The sequence below is a fragment of the Rutidosis leptorrhynchoides genome, chromosome 5 (assembly GCF_046630445.1).
Source record: "Rutidosis leptorrhynchoides isolate AG116_Rl617_1_P2 chromosome 5, CSIRO_AGI_Rlap_v1, whole genome shotgun sequence".
In the NCBI taxonomy this organism is placed as follows: domain Eukaryota; kingdom Viridiplantae; phylum Streptophyta; class Magnoliopsida; order Asterales; family Asteraceae; genus Rutidosis; species Rutidosis leptorrhynchoides.
This window is the reverse complement of record NC_092337.1, coordinates 419,883,243-419,903,736: the sequence shown is the minus strand read 5'-3', so window position 1 is coordinate 419,903,736 and position 20,494 is coordinate 419,883,243. Positions and strand designations below refer to the sequence as shown.

At 36.0% G+C, this 20,494-nt stretch overlaps 1 protein-coding gene and 1 pseudogene across 1 annotated transcript; one reads left to right on the top strand and one right to left on the bottom strand.

The window, feature by feature from the left end:
• The first annotated feature begins 1,323 nt into the window (after positions 1-1,323).
• On the top strand, positions 1,324-5,954 carry LOC139846536 (vacuolar protein sorting-associated protein 36). The gene is made up of 9 exons (XM_071836018.1): positions 1,324-2,023; positions 2,184-2,384; positions 2,525-2,618; positions 2,708-2,765; positions 2,864-2,933; positions 3,031-3,166; positions 3,250-3,334; positions 4,560-4,613; positions 5,586-5,954. The coding sequence occupies exons 1-9, from the start codon at positions 1,388-1,390 to the stop codon at positions 5,587-5,589; spliced, it is 1,338 nt and encodes a 445-aa protein (XP_071692119.1). The 5' UTR covers positions 1,324-1,387; the 3' UTR covers positions 5,590-5,954.
• Positions 5,955-6,577: 623 nt separating this feature from the next.
• Positions 6,578-19,618, bottom strand: LOC139846537 (lipase-like; annotated as a pseudogene).
• Positions 19,619-20,494: the final 876 nt, after the last annotated feature.

Sequence of the window (20,494 nt, the reverse complement as noted above, 5' to 3'; positions counted from 1 at the left end):
TCGTTACAACGATAATCGTTACATATATGTCTCGTTTCGAAATCCTTAAGTTAGTAGTCTTGTTTATATGTATATAACTCATTGTTAATATACTTATGGAGATACTTACTTATCATAATCTCATGTTAACCATATGTATATCCATATATATATCGTCATGTCGTTTTTACAAGTTTTAACGTTCGTGAATCGCCGGTCAACTTGGGTGGTCAATTGTCTATATGAAACATATTTCAATTAATCAAGTCTTAACAAGTTTGATTGCTTAACATGTTGGAAACATTTAATCATGTAAATATCAATCTCAATTAATATATATAAACATGGAAAAGTTCGGGTCACTACACGGCGATCGCCGGCGGGAACCGGCTTCTGGTTTCCGGCTTCCGGTGGATGTGGCTTTGTTAATGTCCTCTGAAAATTCGGCGATGATAACCGGGTCTCTAATGGTTTGACGTCGTAATTTGTATTGTTCGGTTGCCGTTCCGCTGTCGTGTTCACGCCTCTCCCGTAGTCGAGTCTATTCGGGTGGACTCGATGTCGTTGCCGGCGTGTGTTGACTTTGTCAACCATGGTAAATTGATGTTTTTGGAAGTAGTTCTCCCGGAATCCTTTTTTCTGCTCGAACGAGGATTGGATCTTTACTTGACGAGCATGTGGTTCTCTGGTTAGGAGTGTTATGTGGTTCTTCGATGCGAGAGGTTATTTTGATTTGCAGGCCTCGGGTTAGGTGTTGCTGGAGTTTCCGGTGTTCATTTTGGTGTGTGGCTTTCGAGTTGTGTTGATTGCGGAGTTGGATACGTGCCCGGTTTTATATAGTTTTTAGATTTAGGTTTGGTGGTCAACCGCTTGTAATGTCATTTTAATTTTCAACGTGCTCGCTCTCTTTCAATCAATGTTCTCATCCAATGTTTGTAGGACGATTAGAGCGAGCCCTTCAATTTCAATCATTGTCGTTTGTATGTACCACCGGATCTTTACGATCTTTATATATATATTAATATTTTCGCCGTAAAAATAAAAAAAAAAGATAATATTTTTGAAAGATATTATTCTGGTGGATATCTCAAAACTACATTAGGGAAGTGATATTTTCAAACAATCTTTTGATAGATTCACACAAATTTGGTGATACTTTTCAATAATATCCCTTCAATAAATTATAACAAAAAAACTTGTGAACATCTCATTAAAGGCAGTTTAGTAAATCTGTGTGGATTTATCAAAAACATGTTTGAAATATCAACTATCAACTACCAATTATAATAAGTCAACCAAATATACCGGTTAAATTCAGTTAAAACTTAAAATTGAAAACCGACACAAACACCAGTTTCATGGTTAATTGGTTCGACTTTGAAGACCCGAGCCAACTGTAATCTTACCGATGGCTGGAAACTGGTTACTACCGGCGGAAACTACCACCAGCGGCCGCCCAGTTCTACGTCCCGGCGAAGTCGAATCATCATTACAACCGTCCGTTGACCTAGTCAACGAAGAGAACCCTAATTTATCAATTTTAAAATCCGGCAATCTAATTCTCACAACCTACCGCCTTTTATGGCTTCCGAGCACCGATTCAGCCACATCATCGGCGGTTGCGGTCCCGCTCGCAGCCGTGACTCATATATTTCAATCCAAAAAATCAATCAAAGGAATGTTTGCTAGCCCTAGGGTTAGGTTTCAGGTGTCAATTACACCTGAAGGTAGAGTGCAGGAAAGGGGACCAAAATCGACGGTGATTACGTTAGTTTTTCGAGGCAAATCGGATCCGGATTCGTTTGTTGCAAAGTTTTGGGAAGCCTGGAGAGGGAGAGCTTGGGAATCGGAAGTTTCCGGGTCCGGTGAAGGTGCGTCGGGTGCAGTTGCGTTGGGTGACGGTGGTGGATCGAGTGGCGGTGAGACGTTGGCGTTGCGAATGCCGGTTGTTGGGGTTTCAGGGATATTGAGAAAAGAACAAGAAATGTGGGAGAGTACTGATAAGAGTTTGCAGGATGCATTTCAGGACTTAAATGCTTTGATGGTATGAATACTGACTGATTTTTTGTATGTCTATATATCTATTTAGTGTTAAAGTTGGTTACTTTACATGAAATGATCACTTTGAACATGTATAGAATCTGAAATTTAGTGCTTGATCATGTAATTGTTGTGGTTTTATGATGAAATTGTTTGTGGTTCAGACTAAAGCTAAAGATATGGTGATGCTAGCTGAAAAAATGAGGCAAAAGCTTCTATCGGGCTCAAGCTCTCAAGCCAATGCAAATGATGAGGAGATGGGTTCGAAAGAAGAGATGCAGGATTGGTTGTTAAGTGTCGGTATCGTCTCCCCTGTCACTAAAGAATCGGCTGGTGCCTTGTACCATCAAGAGTTGTCTCGTCAGGTTTTGCTCAAATCTTTAATTACTCAAAATCTTACTGCATAGTATGCTTTGATTGAAAGCAACTGAGATGATTAGTAAATGCTAATTTATAGACGGAATTTAATTTTGACAATGCGTTATCTTCTGCATTATAAACTTAGTTGGCTGATTTCGTGAAAATTCCATTAGAGAGAGCTGGTGGAATTATGAATCTTATAGATATCTACTGTCTCTTCAATCGTGCACGTGGAACAGGTTTTTTTGTTGTATAATTCTCCATTTTGTATCTCAATAATCTTATGTAATAAAATACACTTATGATTTCTTATTTTCGTTTGGGACAGAATTAATTTCACCTGATGATTTGCTGCGTGCATGTTCAATATGGGAGAAGTTCAATGTGTATGTACAGTAGATTATTTGTGCTAAGAGCTATAACATACATAAGCACTTATTATTATTTTAAGTTAAAAATCCTTTTATTTGTTTTTTTATCACAGTCCAGTAATGCTTAAGAAGTTTGAAAGTGGCGTTATGGTCATCCAGAATAAGTCTCACAGTGATGAAGAGGTACACAAAATCATACACGGGATATTATTGATGATTTTATGTACTTTTTTAATGCCAAAACTTAGGATTTACCTGAGTTATTATCATGCAAATGTAGGTATTTTCTAGAATTAGATCACTAGTACAAAAACCGGACGCTCTGCAAACTGGTATCAGCGCAACTGACGCTGCAAGGACACTTGGAATTGCGCCGGCTATGGCCAAGGAGCATCTGCTTGCTGCTGAGAGCAAAGGTACATGTTGAGTAATCTTAAAGTTTATTTGATTATTTGACACACGTAGCGTATGAAATTTAACACTGCAAGTATTGTGTCAGGTTTCCTATGCAGAGATGTGAGCCCTGATGGTTTTCGTTTCTACATTAATATATTTCAAGGCATTGATCCGAGCGATGCATATTTGTAAGTTATGATGGCATGCTTATTTATCTTAGAACTTAACTTATTCATCATCCATTAGAAATTAGTAAACACTACTCGTAACAAAGTTATATCAACCGATTTAATGTGTGACATGATATTTTGAAGCCTTCTTCATCTTCAATCATAACTCTGCGACAAATATAACACTTTGATCCGCTTTGAAGGAAACTAAAATTGGGTCTTACAGTGGCCCTTAGCTATAGACGACTCCTTTTCCTTTTTTATCTTTTGGTGAGAAAATGAGTCCATGGTGGTTCAAATTGGATTTTACCCAAACCTTTTTATATTAATTGGATCAGTTAAACTTGTAAGGGTTAAAGCTACAAATATGCCATATACTTTCACTTTTGGCCCATTGTAAACTTTCAAAAAGTGTACTCATGTCAACAAAACGTTAACTGCTACCGGTTGTACCGGTAAATTAATTACGTGGCATTTTTTCTTTTCTTTTAAAGATGACATGGAATGGAATGGAATGAATATATTTAAGGGTGAAAGCTATAAATAGGCTATATACTTTATCTTTTGTTCCAGTGTAGGCTTTATAGTTTCTCTTTTGTTCCATTGTAAGCTATATAGTTTCTTTTTTGTTCCTACATGGAATGACAACTCAGCGCCAAGTAGGATCGACACATCATCACATGTTTTTGTTCCGGGTTAAAAAGTTTAGTCGTTTACATGAACACACTTTTTGAAAGTTAAGTTTATACCCTACAGTGAGAGTATTTGGGGTTTATAGCCAACAATGGGACAAAAGTGAAAGTATATGGCCTATTTGTAGCTTTGGCCCATCTTGTAAACTTTTAATTTGACGAAATCAAAGAGATGAATTGCTCACTTTTTATTTCAAGTGTGTTAGAAATTGGAGAAATTAGGCCAAAGGCTGGCTAATTATTCGTGAAAATAGCTGCACGAAATGGTGGACATGAAGTAACAGAATTTGGGATTCTTGTATACATACTACTTATTAAGATTGTATTTAGAATGTTTTAAACAGAAATTGGAATGTATGTTATCCTAAAGCTATAACAGAATGAAAATTTGAAAATTAAAGGTTGTGCAAGATAGAACGTTACTGGATTGGGTTGAAATTGCTACACCTACCATTATATATGTTTTGAGCTCAATCTTATAAGGCATTTATGATAAATTGATGATATGACCTGATCCGAATTGATTAATCTATGTTGTCACTTCTGTGCAGAGTGAAAGAGTATGGAGTTTATGATGCATGGATTCGTGCTGCAATTACATCCAGGTTCAAACTGTTTTGGCTTGAATATGTACTTGCCTAATACTGTATACAAAATTTTTTTTTTTTTTTTTTGCGGCAAACTGGAAACTTATATTAATTTTTGAAAACATACATAGGCCTGGACATACCCACAGCCTCAAAACAAAACAATCAACAATACATCAAATACAACGTCAATGCAAAAAACAATAAACAAACATCTACATACTACCATTTAAAATCCCACAATTCTTCAACTTTCTTCACAGCAACAGATTGTTTGACTTTGAAAGTCAACAATTTACATTTGATGAAGTCACTAATTAAGTTGCATACCCCTTCCACTTGCTTAGCTTCATGTTTGAAGATCCTATTATTCCTTTCTTGCCATACAAAATACACACATGCAGCAACAACCAGTCTATTCAGAATGCTCCAAATATTACTTTTCACAGGATAATTGCATATACCTTGAATGATACTCTGCAGGTCAAAAGTCAGACCTTTATAAATCAACTTTTGCTTTATATTCTTCCAAACCTTCAAACTATATTCACATTTAAAAAACAGATGGCTAATAGAGTCAGCTTCTTTACCACAAAAAGCACACTTTAGATCTTGATTAGGCATCCATTCTGACATTCTATCTTGGGTATTTAGCCTATTTAACATAGCCAACCAAAGGATGAAAGCTTGCTTTGGATCATATCCTTTAAACCAAATAGCATCATACCACCAAACCCTTGCTCTATTATTTCTTAAATCATCCCACACTTGCTGAGTAGAAAAGGGAACATTCTTACCATCATTATTAATCCAGTAATACCTCACTCTGCCCAGGTACACAACTGATCCAATATGATGCTTAACTTTATCCCTAAGTTTAAGTAAAAACTTCCATCCCCAACTGTCATTTTGACTTGGACAAAATTTCACTAAGCTAGAAATTGCAGGTGTCGTGTATTTACTTACCGTGTCGTTTTCTTGAACATGCAGATAAAAATGAGTGACAGACAGTGACCGATGGGATAATTATACTTCAACAGCCTGCTGTTAAGGAATTGACAGCTCCATATGCGATAATCAATATAGGGAAAATTACCATTCAAATGATCATTTTAGATTGGGATAATGAATTGGCGAAAAGGGGTGGATATGCAAGTTATGTAAACGATATCTCCTTCTGCTTATACTAGAGTTAACGAAAAACAGGTTCCGTAAAGCAAAATAAATTTTAACCAGTTGATCCGAGTACATAGCTTTTACAGCTCAAGTCTCTTTGTTTTTTTTCCTTGGATAAATGATGGCTACAAGTCTTGGTTTGAACAACTCATTTTTCTTAAATTGATGCAGTTGTATTTATCATCTCTACTATTGGTACATAGTTTAATCGATTAATCGAACTGTGCATGCTTTTCTAGTTTTAGCAGTCAGACTCTTAGACTATGATAGTGACACATACTTGAAGACATGGCTAGCAAATATTTAGAGTAACAACTGTACATATATTATATACACAAAGTCAACTGAAACCAACACATTCACTGAAATTGACTTGTTAATATGATCTGACATATATCACTGGTCGCTTATTGCGGGTTCTGTTTTCCTCTTCGATATTAACTTGGTAGGAGTTCTTGACAAGGCAAAATTACCATCGTCATCTACTTTGCCGTAGGAAGCAAGACTAGATGCCATCACGATCTTGCATTTGCTTGACGTATCGCACCCCATTTCAATTCCGAAGTATGACAAATGGTCTGATATACTGTTTCCCGAGACTGATCTGATATATTCAACGAGTATTTAATAGAAAAAGAATTAGCTACAAAGATGGTCGAATGGACAAACATCTTGTAGGTCGTTCAAAGTCTATTTTAATGCATACAACCTCCTACTTTGCTTTATTCATATATTTACTAATTACTACGATTGTGGTCGGAATTCAAGTGAAAAGTACTTAAAAGCATATTACTTGGACAAAAAAATTACCTGCTACAATCAGGGTCTTCACCAGAATCATCGCAGACCTTTTCAACTGGATAAATCAGAAATCCGAATCCAATATCGTAGAGCCACACCTGTAAAATGGAAGGCAGGTACAATTGCATCTTAAAGTTTAAGGAAAAGAAAAAATGATACACTAAAAGCACCCTAATTTTCAAAGATATTTACAAATTAATACAAGCAAAAAAGCCCATCATAAGCAAAAGAGATAAGTAAAGACTGTGTTTGAGAAATATTTACACTAGATTAATATACAAACTAGCAAACAGACTCTTATACGTGTTTTAACTAAGCAATGAAACATTTAGACATCAAACTATCGAAGTTGTCTAGTGTAGTAGTGTATCTAACTTTTGAAATAATTTTACCTGTATAAAATTACGCTAATGTTTTATACTTAACTTTCAAAGATGTCTTCAAAAATATAAGCAAATGAAATAATTGAACAGACCAATAGAGCATCGTCGAATGATGAACGAGGGCCCGTTATTTGCTGCTTAATATGTTAAGTAAGGTCTGGAAGTTTAAATAAGGTCTGGAAATTTAACTTTCACTACAACTTTGATTTTGGCATGAAGTGAAAAAACAAAACACATGCTAGTAGTCAAAAAGTCAAACATTACCTCTCGTGGGAAGTGATGATACGTCTTCTGGGAGAAGTACTGATAATAAGGAGGCAGATGTGGGACCATATCATGTTCATGTGTTACTCTAAACGTATTTGGCACAACTTCACTATAATACGATGCAAAAGCAGCATTACCAATTCGAGGCATTCCAAATGTCATAACCTGAACGTTCGTCGATCCATACATAAGCTGTCATACCATAAACAATCTAAATTATCTAACAAAATTATATATACACACAAGCAGCTTATTGTAAAGCCAAAAAAAAAAAAAATAATAATAATAATAATAATAATAATAATAATAATAATAATAATAATAATAATAAAATTAATAATGGTTACCGCAAGATCTAGTCCACAAAATGCAGCCATGGCCCCACCCATTGAATGCCCCGTCACCATAATCTTGAGATCTCCATATATCTCTCTTGCTCTATTAACACCATCTAAAATTCCAGGCCTTATAATTGTATTATTGTAAGCATTAAAAAATCCATGATGCACCTGAAACAATGAAATCAAGATGAAACGATGATCGCATGAACAAACACAATAAAAATAATTGCAACAAATACACACCTTGCCATCTGTGCAACCAGGATAGTCAAAGTCAAGTTGCTTCCAGAATAGATCCTCAATCCAATTTTGTATACTGTAATCACAAACATAAAATGATGTATATCGTGCAAGAGTTAGGTTAGGTTAATAAAAAAAATAAAAAATTAATGAATATTATACCTGGTTTCTTGGGTGCCTCTGAATGCAATAACAATAGCATTGAGATCATCTGCAACTCCAACATAAGCCTGCAGTAAGAGTACGACAAAATGAAAAAAAAAAAAAAAAAAACATCTCAAATGAAATGAGTAATTACTACTAAAATACTACAAAATGAATGTACCTGCAGGCAATTCTAAACGTCAACAACGAGCTCTATAACTTCAAAACCCTGCATCAATATTATACCATAAATTGATGAAAGTGTAGATCATATAACATCTCTCCTAATATTTAAAACAAGTAAAAATCAACATTGTAATCGTACTTTTAATATATTTTCTTCAAAAAACATATAGTTCCTGGAAAATAAGTTAGCAAACCAACAAGTACCTTGGTCAGACCATTACATCTAGAACAAGTCCATGTAAAAAGATCTGTTAAATCTGACATATAAACCTGCAAGGAAGAAGGCAACATCTGTTATTATCACTTGTTGTACTTAACGTAATAAGTCAAAAATAGCTTATCTTATCAATATACAATGCCCACATGCGAGTGCAAAAGTAATAATATAATCTGAGTGAACTTACAGCAGAAGCATATTGCACCATAGTAACAGCAAGCGTGTGATTGTAAAGCGGTGAGGACACGTTACTTCTTAATGTAATTCCTGTGTTCACGTAAAGGTTTATGTAAGTAATCTGATAATTGTGAGAAAAAAAAAAAAAAAAACATAACGAAAAAGACATGAATGTAATTTAATAAAATAATATTATATAAATATATTGAACTAGAGAGTAAAGACCCTAAAATAAACTTCAGCCTTCTTATTCTACAACTAACGAACTAACTCATTCATTGACGAACATAGCCTTTGAAATCTAAGAAAAGGATTCTACTTCATTATCGTATAATTTACATATCTAGCGTATCATCTACTACTTTTTTTCAAGGTATGATAGAACGTCAGGCTATCAGCTACATAAACAATATATCCAATCCCATTTCCCCAATTGCTAATATCCAATCAAACAAATTTTACAAACCTAATGTGCTCGAAAAGGATTCAAACATAGGAAAAGGTTGGAGTCAACTAAATTCAACAATCATTCATGCAAAACCATAAACATTAGGTTTCCTTTTTGTGTAATTCAAATTCGATTTGACAACAACAATAACTTGATTATCAATGAACAGATTTAAATTAGATTATTACATTCCTGGGATTGGATATTGTTGTTGTTGTAATGAACAGATCAGACACACAAAACTAATCATGGTATAAAAAAAATTAACTCGATCAAATATTACCTCTGCCAGTAGAACTAACGAATAAGCACATTATAAACAGCAACGTCATCCACCATCTTCGTTCCATAAATAAATATATTAACTGCAAATGCATACAAATTTAAAAACAGCCAAAATAAAATATTAAAATTGAGTTAAAATTTAAAACCCCCATTAAATTAAATACAGAAACAAAACAGATAACAAAACAGTAACAGTAACTAAAACGAATACGGAATTGTAATTAGATAAGAAACTAACATACTGATTCAAGGTGATGTTATAAACCCTAATTCCCAATCCCTGTGGCTAACGTGACAATTCAGGGGATGAAGTGCAATTAGATTATGATAACAGTAATTATGTGATTAAAAGTTAATAGTCTTTGCTGGAGAATAATTGTGTTAGTTGAATTGTCAAAATAAAAAACGTAGACGAAATTTGGAGTGATTAGGATGGATAATTAATGGCGTGTTCTTATTGTTCATCCGGCAGATGAACGGTGAATTGTATTTGTATGCCTACACAATATTTTTTATTTTATTTTTATATTTGTAAAGGAAGATATTCTCCTACATTTTTGTCTCATAAATTTATAATTATACCCTTAGGTCCCATTTGTTTCACAAAATCCAATAGTAATGGACTCCATTATGTCAGAATTTGAATTGAATTTAGACACTTTCCGACATAATCACATTGGATATCGTGAGCCGGATATCGTGAGCCAAACGGGACCTTAGATTGATCTAGAAAGTTAACTTATATTATTATTCTAAATATAATATAATTAAAGATATAATAGATAATTAAGTGTACATGGATTAAAAAGTGATTTGTGATGATCCTATTCATTTGAGATGTTATAATTAAATTTAAATAATAAAATAATAATATGATATGATTCAATTAAATTATTGGAGCATCTTACGTCTTTCTTTTCCTTTTGAAGAAACAAAAATTAAATTATTGGAGTAGCAAATCTACGTTAGTTATATTTTGGACGGACAATGATACGTCGGATTGACTATATCTGATCGATCTATTTAATTAAGATCTGAATAACTCAATTGACTATAACTACTTTCAAATTTAAAAAAACTATCTCAGTATCAAACCTAGTTGTAACCAACCACTATAAACAAATTGTTATAATCTACATTTGCAACTCCGTGTATCACAACCCGAGGAACCATTAGAAGGTAAACGTCGACCTGCATTTGATGGCATGAACTTGTGACAATCTAAACAACCTGAAGCAAGACAAGCAACTCAAGACCCGAAAAACCAACCGAACATCTATTATAACGACAAAACATATAGCACCGAAGACATTAGGAAGTCGATACTAAAACCACTAAAAACGACCAACAAATCTGAAACCAGCTACAAAGACGACCAACTCCGTTCTCGATCTCAAAGGTTGATACCTCAAAGGTAAAACAAGTGAGGGAATGTATAGAAACTTTGAAGGAAAAACCAAACCCATCAATCATTAGTACATAATAACTAGATCCATGTGTTGAGATACTTAAATGCAGTATCAATGACTCAACCGAACCGAGTGGTGATACGAAGAAAAGTAAGAAGAATAATCGAAAACAAATACAAGATGCCGACACGAAGAAATGAAGCACACAAAACGATATTCTAGGTGAAACCGAATACACTCACCAAAAGAAAGCACATCGAAACCACCGTTGAACTGGAAACATATACAAGGAAGCCGCCACGTGACACCATCAAAACGAAACCACATCGCAAACCGTAATAAAAACCATAGAAATCTGAACCATTAGGCTAACTACCATCACAAACCACTAACAATAACCAAAAAAGGATATCAGCCAAACTACTACTGAAGTCATGAGCCCAAATTCATATATCCGCCAAAGAACAAAATAAACCGTACATAGCTTCTTTCGGTTGGGGGCCACCGGAAATATAGAGGGACGTAAACATATAATATGGTGACTCCCCTCACGGAACTCCTTTCATTCTCCGTGCCTATTCATGTTAAAAATTTGGCGAGCAATGGACCATTTCACGGTCCCATTGGTAGTCCTTTAATAAATTCTAACAATATGGTTGGTCTTCTTTGCTCAGAGCTCGCCAAAGATTATGTCTTTTGTGTTGAATGTGAAGAACATGACTAATGTATGGAAATAAAGAAGTGGAATATGTTTAATCGTCGATCTCAAGGGTTATAAAATAAGTCATATTTTATACGGCTCGCCAAAAATGAGCTCTTTATTTATTATATTATTAAGTCATCTTATATGTATATATGAATGTAAAATAGCCACAATCAAGTGTAATTTACTTATCACAAAACCCTTAAACCTCCTTGATATGCGTAAAACACACCTAATCTTATTGTAATTGTTGGAAATTTTGGATAAAATAAATGGTTTTTACCAAACTTTGGACACATATTAATATATGATAATGTAATACATATTAGTAACTATTTAGTGGATTTTGTAGTCCTTGACGAGGACTTTAAAACGAGCTAAAGTGTGTCCAAAACGAATAGAATGTGAATGAGATATCGAGTCTCAATGTTGTGTGTTTGATACAAAAATATGGAAATCTAGTAGGATGCATCTTGTCCCACATAGGAGTGGAGATAAACTTATGAGAGGTATATAAGTTCTTATCTCCAAACCTATGTCAAGACCTTATGCCATATTTTACTCTAGCACCTACTCTCGCGCAGGGGGGGTGCAAAATAAACTTGGGATTTCCTGTGATCCAATGGGCGTGCCCGCACGACCTGCGGACACGAATGCAGCTCCGAAAATCCGGGCCCGTGCGAGGCCGGTTTTTGTACTACGTTTTTTTTGTCACTTGGTTATGGAGTAATTGCAGATACACATGTTTTCCAACTTGGTTTCCACTGTTGACTTTGTGAGTCAGATCCACTTCATACTGATGTGGATACCAGTAGTAAGTTGCAAGTGTGAAATACTGATGTGGATACCAACAGTGAGGCTGCAACTTTGTGCTATAAAATTGAAAACTAGCCTGCAGAAAAAACACACAACAGATGACCTGCAGCACACACAACAGAAACCTGCAATCCGAACCCGTTTTCATCTCAGCTTCACGTTCCGACTTCTTTTCAGGCAAGTGTTAAGTCCGGCAGTACGCTGCTTCGAACCGGTGTACCCTGGGAACAGACGTCGAATCTGTTTAAGGGAATTGTGTCAAACACAAGCCCGGTTCAACCCGTCACCTCGGTTTGATCGTATTTATATTCAGTTTTACGTTTCAACTTATTGTTAACTTTATAGTTATATTGCAATGCATTTATACGTTTACAGTTCCATACAGACATAATTGCTAACAATCTTAAACAGATCCGATTTCACGAAAATTAAATAATTGTTCTTGTGAAACTCAAACTGCTGCTATGATATCGCATCTGTACTGCTGCTATAATATATTCTGCTATGACCAACCTATGATATCATATCTGTACTACTGCATATGTTTTAAAGTTTCGTTTTAAAATATGTATTGCTTGTGGCCAAACATATAAGTCGACTCCTATATATTAAATGATGTGATATACACAGACATTCATGATATTTATTTATAACAATCATTTACATCAGACCTTTAAAATATATTTAAATATCTATTTGTCATCTATCTTTGAATTATATTCTTCCATAAATATTAGTTACCACTTGCTGAATATATAATTATGAATCGTATCTGCTATTTCATGTCTAAACTTAACATGAAATACACATCGTAAAAAAGTTGTGTGGAAATAAAATTACTTTCATTCGTGATTATTAATTTTGTTTACGACTTCTTTTCAGAATGAATACTCAGTCGAACCCGGATTCCACTACCGTTGTTGCTACAAATACTGGTGCGACAGTATCGATCCCGAGCTCCTCCACTGTTAACGCTACTGTTGCGACAGTTGCACCACTACCGAATGCGGTAGTTTCTCATGCTGAGAAACCTGAAAAGTTCACTGGTGTGGACTTTAAACGTTGGCAGCAAAAGATGCTCTTTTATCTGACAACGTTGAACCTTGCGAGGGTCTTAACAGAAACCGCTCCCCAACTTGTTGCTGGGGATGTTCAAACTGTGAGCGCGGTTGAGGCATGGAAACATTTGGATTACCTGTGCCGGAACTATGTCTTGAATAGTTTGGAGAATTCTCTCTATAACGTGTACTGCACAATAAAGCCTGCCAAAGAATTATGGGAGTCTTTAGAGCGAAAGTACAAGACTGAAGATGCTGGTACCAAGAAATGGGTAGTAGCTAAATTCTTGGACTTTAAGATGGTTGACTCAAAGACTGTTATGAGTCAAATCCAAGAATTACAAGTCATTATTCATGACATATATGCGGAAAAAATGATAATCAGTGAAAGTTTCCAAGTTGCAGCTATGATTGAGAAACTGCCACCAAGCTGGGTTGATTTCAAAAATTATTTGAAACATAAGCGAAAGGAAATGACCGTTGAAGACCTTGTGGTCCGTCTTCGTATTGAGGAAGACAACAAAGTTGCTCTTAAAAGGAGCATTACCCCTGTTTCAGCAAAGGTTAATATTGTTGAACACGGTCAATCCTCAAAAGGTAGCAACCGCAAATGGAAGACTGAGAAGAGTAACAAGGGAAAAGGGTTCAAGTTTGGACCTAAAGGAGGTGTTGCCAAGAAGAAAAAGTTCTCTGGAAAATGCTTTAATTGTGACCAGCCAGGTCATCGTGCTGATCAGTGCACTAAGCCAAAGAAATATACTTCTAAACAAGCTAACATGGTTGATGATGCTGACAACCTGGTTGCTATGATTTCTGACCTCAGTATTATGATTTCCGAGGTTAATCTGGTTGGTTCTAATACCAGAGAGTGGTGGGTTGATACTGGGGCTACCCGTCATGTGTGTGCTGATAAGAGCCTCTTTAACACTTTCAAAGAGGTTACTAGTGAAGATAAGCTGTTTATGGGAAACTCGGCTACTGCTGATATCAAGGGTGAAGGAAATGTGATCCTGAAAATGACCTCTGGAAAAGAACTTACTTTGACTAATGTGTTGTATGTTCCTGAGATTCGTAAGAATCTTGTGTCTGGGTGGTTATTGAATAAGTTTGGCTTTAGACTAGTGTTTGAGTCTGATAAGGTCGTGTTGACCAAAAGTGGTGTTTATGTTGGTAAGGGTTATGCCCTTAATGGCATGTTTAAGCTAAATGCAATGGTTATTAACACTGAAGCTAATAAAACAAGTACTACTTCTGTTTATTTGCTTGAGTCTTCTAATGTGTGGCATGGTAGACTAGGTCATGTTAATTTTAATTCCATTCGTCGCTTAATTAAATTAAATTGCATACCAACGTTACACATTGACTCAAACTATAAATGTAAAACATGTGTAGAAGCCAAATTAACAAGATCGTCCTTCAAATCGGTTGAACGAATAACCGAACCCCTTGATATGATTCACACTGATGTGTGTGATTTAAAATCCATTCCAACAAGGAATGGTAACAAGTACTTCATTACATTTATCGATGATAGCACGAAGTATTGTTATGTTTACTTATTGAAAAGTAAAGATGAAGCAATTGAGAAATTTATTGCTTATAAAAATGAAGTTGAGAATCAACTTGAACGGAAAATCAAGGTTGTCCGCAGTGATAGAGGTGGCGAATATGTTGCACCTTTTGCTGAATTTTGTGCGCAAAATGGCATTAGACATGAATTCACTGCACCTTACTCACCCCAATCAAATGGCACTGCTGAAAGAAAGAATAGAACCTTGAAAGAAATGGTGAATGCCATGTTGGTGAGTTCAGGTATAAGCCAGTCAATGTGGGGGGATGCCATCCTATCGGCAAACTATCTTTTAAATAAGATACCCCAAAAGAAAAGGAATGAAACCCCATACGAGTTATGGTGGAAAAGAAAACCATCATATGAGTATCTCAAAGTGTGGGGGTGCCTAGCAAAGGTAGTTGTTCCACTACCTAAGGCACAAAGGATAGGGTCAAAGACTGTTGACTGCGTATTTATTGGATATGCTGAACACAGTACGGCTTATCGGTTCCTTGTGCATGAATCCAAGATTTCGGATATACATAAAGGTTCGATCATGGAATCGAGAAATGCTTCGTTCTTTGAAAATGTATTTCCGTGCATTGCGAATGAACATGTTGAAGTTGAGACACCTCATAAAAAAGTTCATGAGGAACTAGTAGAATCTGAGGAAGAAGAGCTTGAGCTGAGACGAAGCAAAAGAGCAAGGACAGAAAAATCATTCGGTCCTGATTTTCACACTTACATGGTTGAAAATGAACCTACAACTTACCGTGAAGCAGTGTCTTCCTCTGAAGGACCTCAATGGAAGGAGGCCATTAAAAGTGAAATAGATTCTATTTTACAAAACCATACTTGGGAGTTAGTGGATCTTCCTCCGGGATGCAAGCCACTAGGTTATCGATGGATCTTCAAGAAGAAGTTGAAGCCAGATGGTACCATTGATAAGTATAAGGCAAGGTTGGTGATCAAAGGTTATAGACAACGAGAAGGTCTAGATTACTTTGATACATATTCGCCGGTAACGCGAATAACCTCAATCAGGTTGGTACTTGCCATTGCCACCATTAGAAACTTGGAAGTACATCAAATGGATGTGAAAACCGCTTTCCTAAATGGAAATCTCGAAGAAGAGATTTACATGGAACAACCCGCGGGGTTTAAAGCGCCTGGACAAGAAAGGAAAGTTTGTAAACTCGTTAAGTCCTTGTATGGACTAAAACAAGCTCCCAAACAATGGCACCAGAAGTTTGATCATGTCATGCTTGATTTAGGATTTAAGATCAATGAATGTGACAAGTGTGTTTATGTGAAAGACACACCAGATGGATATGTTATCCTTTGTCTATATGTAGATGATATGCTCATTGCTGGTAGTAATGAGAAGATGATTAAATCTACAAAAGACATGTTAAAATCGAAGTTTGACATGAAAGACATGGGTTTGGCAGATGTGATATTGGGGATAAAAATCACACGAACCCATAGTGGACTTGTTCTAAGTCAAACCCATTATGTGGATAAAATTCTTGAGAAGTTCAATGCAAATGACTCTAATGTAGCTAGAACTCCCATTGACACGAGTCAACATCTAGCTAAGAACAGAGGAGAACCTGTTAACCAATTAGAGTACTCAAGAATTGTTGGCAGCTTAATGTATCTAATGAGTTGTACTCGACCCGACTTAGCATATGCTGTAAGCAAGCTAAGTAGATACACGAGTAATCCAAGTACGTCTCACTGGAGGTGTATGACAAGGTTACTTCGGTACTTAAGATACACTAGGGATTACGGGCTGCATTATAACAGATATCCTGCAGTGATTGAAGGTCATTGTGATGCAAACTGGATATCTGATACAAATGATTCCAGAGCGACAAGTGGATATGTATTCACACTTGGAGGTGCTGCTATATCGTGGAAATCGTCTAAACAAACGGTTATTGCTAGATCCACGATGGAATCAGAATTCATCGCTTTAGATAAAGCTGGTGAAGAAGCAGAATGGCTACGTCAATTCGTTGAAGATATACCAAGATGGCCTAAGCCGGTGTCGGCCATAAGTATACATTGTGATAGCCAATCGGCGATTGGTAGAGCTCATAGCACAATGTATAATGGTAAGAATAGACATATACGACGTAGACATAATACAGTACGACAACTAATCTCTACAGGAATTATCACTATTGACTATGTGAGGTCAAAGGATAATATTGCGGATCCGCTGACAAAAGGCTTAAGCAGAGAGTTAGTGTATAAGTCGTGCGTGGGAATGGGACTAAAGCCCATGAAAGGCTAAGTTTATATGAAGGAAAACCTAACTCAGTTGACTGGAGATCCCAAGATCTGAGTTCAATAGGACAACCTACTTGTATGAACTAGCGAAGTCACTGTGGGGGAGTTAATTACTAAACTAGCAACCCCTACACCTTTTAAAGGGAGTTTACTAATTAAGAGTAGACTTCCTAGTCCATTCCTAAAAGTGACAAGTAAGAGGATAAGCATATGGCTTTTAATGATTCAACTGAAATAACCATGCGTGGTTAATCAGTAGCCACGCTGTGGTGAATCACCTATGTGAGAGAGAAGTGGGGTCGCTTCGAAGGGTATTGTTGGGGCACAATATTTGATAAGCTCTCGCAGAACCAGGCGAATGTTCATGACCATAACGAACATAACTATGAGGACTTGACTTTGTCAGGGAGAATCTTGTGTGAAGCGTATTGTCGCCTACACAAACGGCAGACGAGTTCAAAGACATCGCCGTCTACTCTGAGCCAGTAGACTAAGTGCGTTTCATAAGCGAAGGTTCAAAGGGTAACACCTACCTATCGTATGCAAGATTCAACTGCTGAAATTTAATCGGAAAATTGTTGTTTCTGAGATCGATCTCCATTCATGTGGGGGATTGTTGGAAATTTTGGATAAAATAAATGGTTTTTACCAAACTTTGGACACATATTAATATATGATAATGTAATACATATTAGTAACTATTTAGTGGATTTTGTAGTCCTTGACGAGGACTTTAAAACGAGCTAAAGTGTGTCCAAAACGAATAGAATGTGAATGAGATATCGAGTCTCAATGTTGTGTGTTTGATACAAAAATATGGAAATCTAGTAGGATGCATCTTGTCCCACATAGGAGTGGAGATAAACTTATGAGAGGTATATAAGTTCTTATCTCCAAACCTATGTCAAGACCTTATGCCATATTTTACTCTAGCACCTACTCTCGCGCAGGGGGGGTGCAAAATAAACTTGGGATTTCCTGTGATCCAATGGGCGTGCCCGCACGACCTGCGGACACGAATGCAGCTCCGAAAATCCGGGCCCGTGCGAGGCCGGTTTTTGTACTACGTTTTTTTTGTCACTTGGTTATGGAGTAATTGCAGATACACATGTTTTCCAACTTGGTTTCCACTGTTGACTTTGTGAGTCAGATCCACTTCATACTGATGTGGATACCAGTAGTAAGTTGCAAGTGTGAAATACTGATGTGGATACCAACAGTGAGGCTGCAACTTTGTGCTATAAAATTGGAAACTAGCCTGCAGAAAAAACACACAACAGATGACCTGCAGCACACACAACAGAAACCTGCAATCCGAACCCGTTTTCATCTCAGCTTCACGTTCCGACTTCTTTTCAGGCAAGTGTTAAGTCCGGCAGTACGCTGCTTCGAACCGGTGTACCCTGGGAACAGACGTCGAATCTGTTTAAGGGAATTGTGTCAAACACAAGCCCGGTTCAACCCGTCACCTCGGTTTGATCGTATTTATATTCAGTTTTACGTTTCAACTTATTGTTAACTTTATAGTTATATTGCAATGCATTTATACGTTTACAGTTCCATACAGACATAATTGCTAACAGTAATATACTTACGAATTCGTCCACAGGGAGCAAAGTTTAGGATTTGAAACTATTAATTATTCTAAAGATTTTAGTTGTAAAAAGGGGTTTTGATTTAAAATTAATTAAAACAAAGAAATTAAAAACGAGTTCAAATAGATAAGGGGTATTCACTTAGATTCAATTCCCTAGGTTCCGGATTGCTTTTATTAAGAACAATTTAATTAAATCCCTAAGTATAACTCTCGTTAACCAATTTCATTAATCAATTAGTAAGATAAGCTGGTGTCCCTAACTTAGATACTAATTCTATCATGAAAGTGTCGGTTTTTCACGTTGATCTCCCATACGCTTCTGAAGAACACAATCAATCAATATTAATTACTCAAGATTATGATTCAGTTGAAGGGTAAATCGGTGTCCCTCTTTAGGCTTCACAATTACCTACTCAACTGATGAGATTAATTACTACTCTAATTACACCGGTCTCCCGTATGTAATTCAACTTATCTATTTATTTCTCAATAACCTAGATAAATTAATGGATCTAGCAACTCTCGTTACATCAACCAACAGATAAATAATTAATGAGATCAATTAATAGGAGTAATTTAGAATCATGGATCAAGATCAATTAATTAAACAAACAAAAGATTAGCAATCCATCACATAGGTTCAATCATCTAAGTGAATACAAGAAATTTAGCTAGACATATGAATTAAATAATCAACACAAACAATTGATAATAAATAATTAATCATTCTGAGAAACATATAACTAAAATTAAATAATACCAATCGTGTCATGTGTTGAAATAAACTTCAAAGAAAAGCCAAAAATCCAAAATCTTGTAGTCTCCAGAAAGTTTAATCATAAAAATATGTATCCCTCTTTTGCCTCTTGTGTTTGTCGACTAGAAAACCCCAAGATGGGGCCACCGTTTTTCCCAGAGCAAAAAGAAATATAGATAAAATAAAAATAAACCTAAAACTAATTGAGGTTGGCTAGTACTCCGTATGTCTAATTCTCTCCCTGGATGGAACCTTAATATCTCTTTTTTTATATTGCAAAGTTTGGTGGGCTCGAATTAAAACCACAAAAGCTACCGACATATTTTTGCATCCCTCACGTCCGACCCATTTAAATAAATAACCATCTCATTTAATTAACCAACCAACTCAGTTTCGCGTTTAGATACATGAATTCGCATTTTCATGATAGCTCGCGAAATATTTCTAACTCGAGAACCATTGTTCAAACTTGGAAAAGTCAACAGGGTTTGATCTCTAGAATTCTCCAGTTTATCGCATTCCAAACACAAACTTTAATAATGAAAAACATCACGTTTTGCGAGATAACAAAATAGGACTCGAGATAACGATTTCATACTCAAGTTTGTTGGCGGCTAAGAGCTTTCACTCGATCAAGTCCATTTTTCTTCCGGATTCTGTCTATTCATCACAACACCTCATAATCATCCCAAACTAATAATTTTCTCATTAAGTTCCTAAAGTTCTTTAATTCAAACCAAAATATAACAAAACGAACCAATATCGCCCCCGAAAATATATGCAAAATATGTATAAATGGGGCGTTATCACTCCTTCAATCGTCACTATCACAACCGTCATCATCCTCAAACCTCCTTCAATTGTCACTACTATCACTTCCGTCATCATCTCGCCAAAAAGCATCTGCTTCTACTTTATGTATCTGGTGGAAGTACCATCGCATGAGACATGTGATATTTTGTCCAGATGATGAACAATAAAGATACTAATTGTATTCATCAATTAGGGAATTTTATTATTGTTTTTAACACAAGGGTTGTGGCA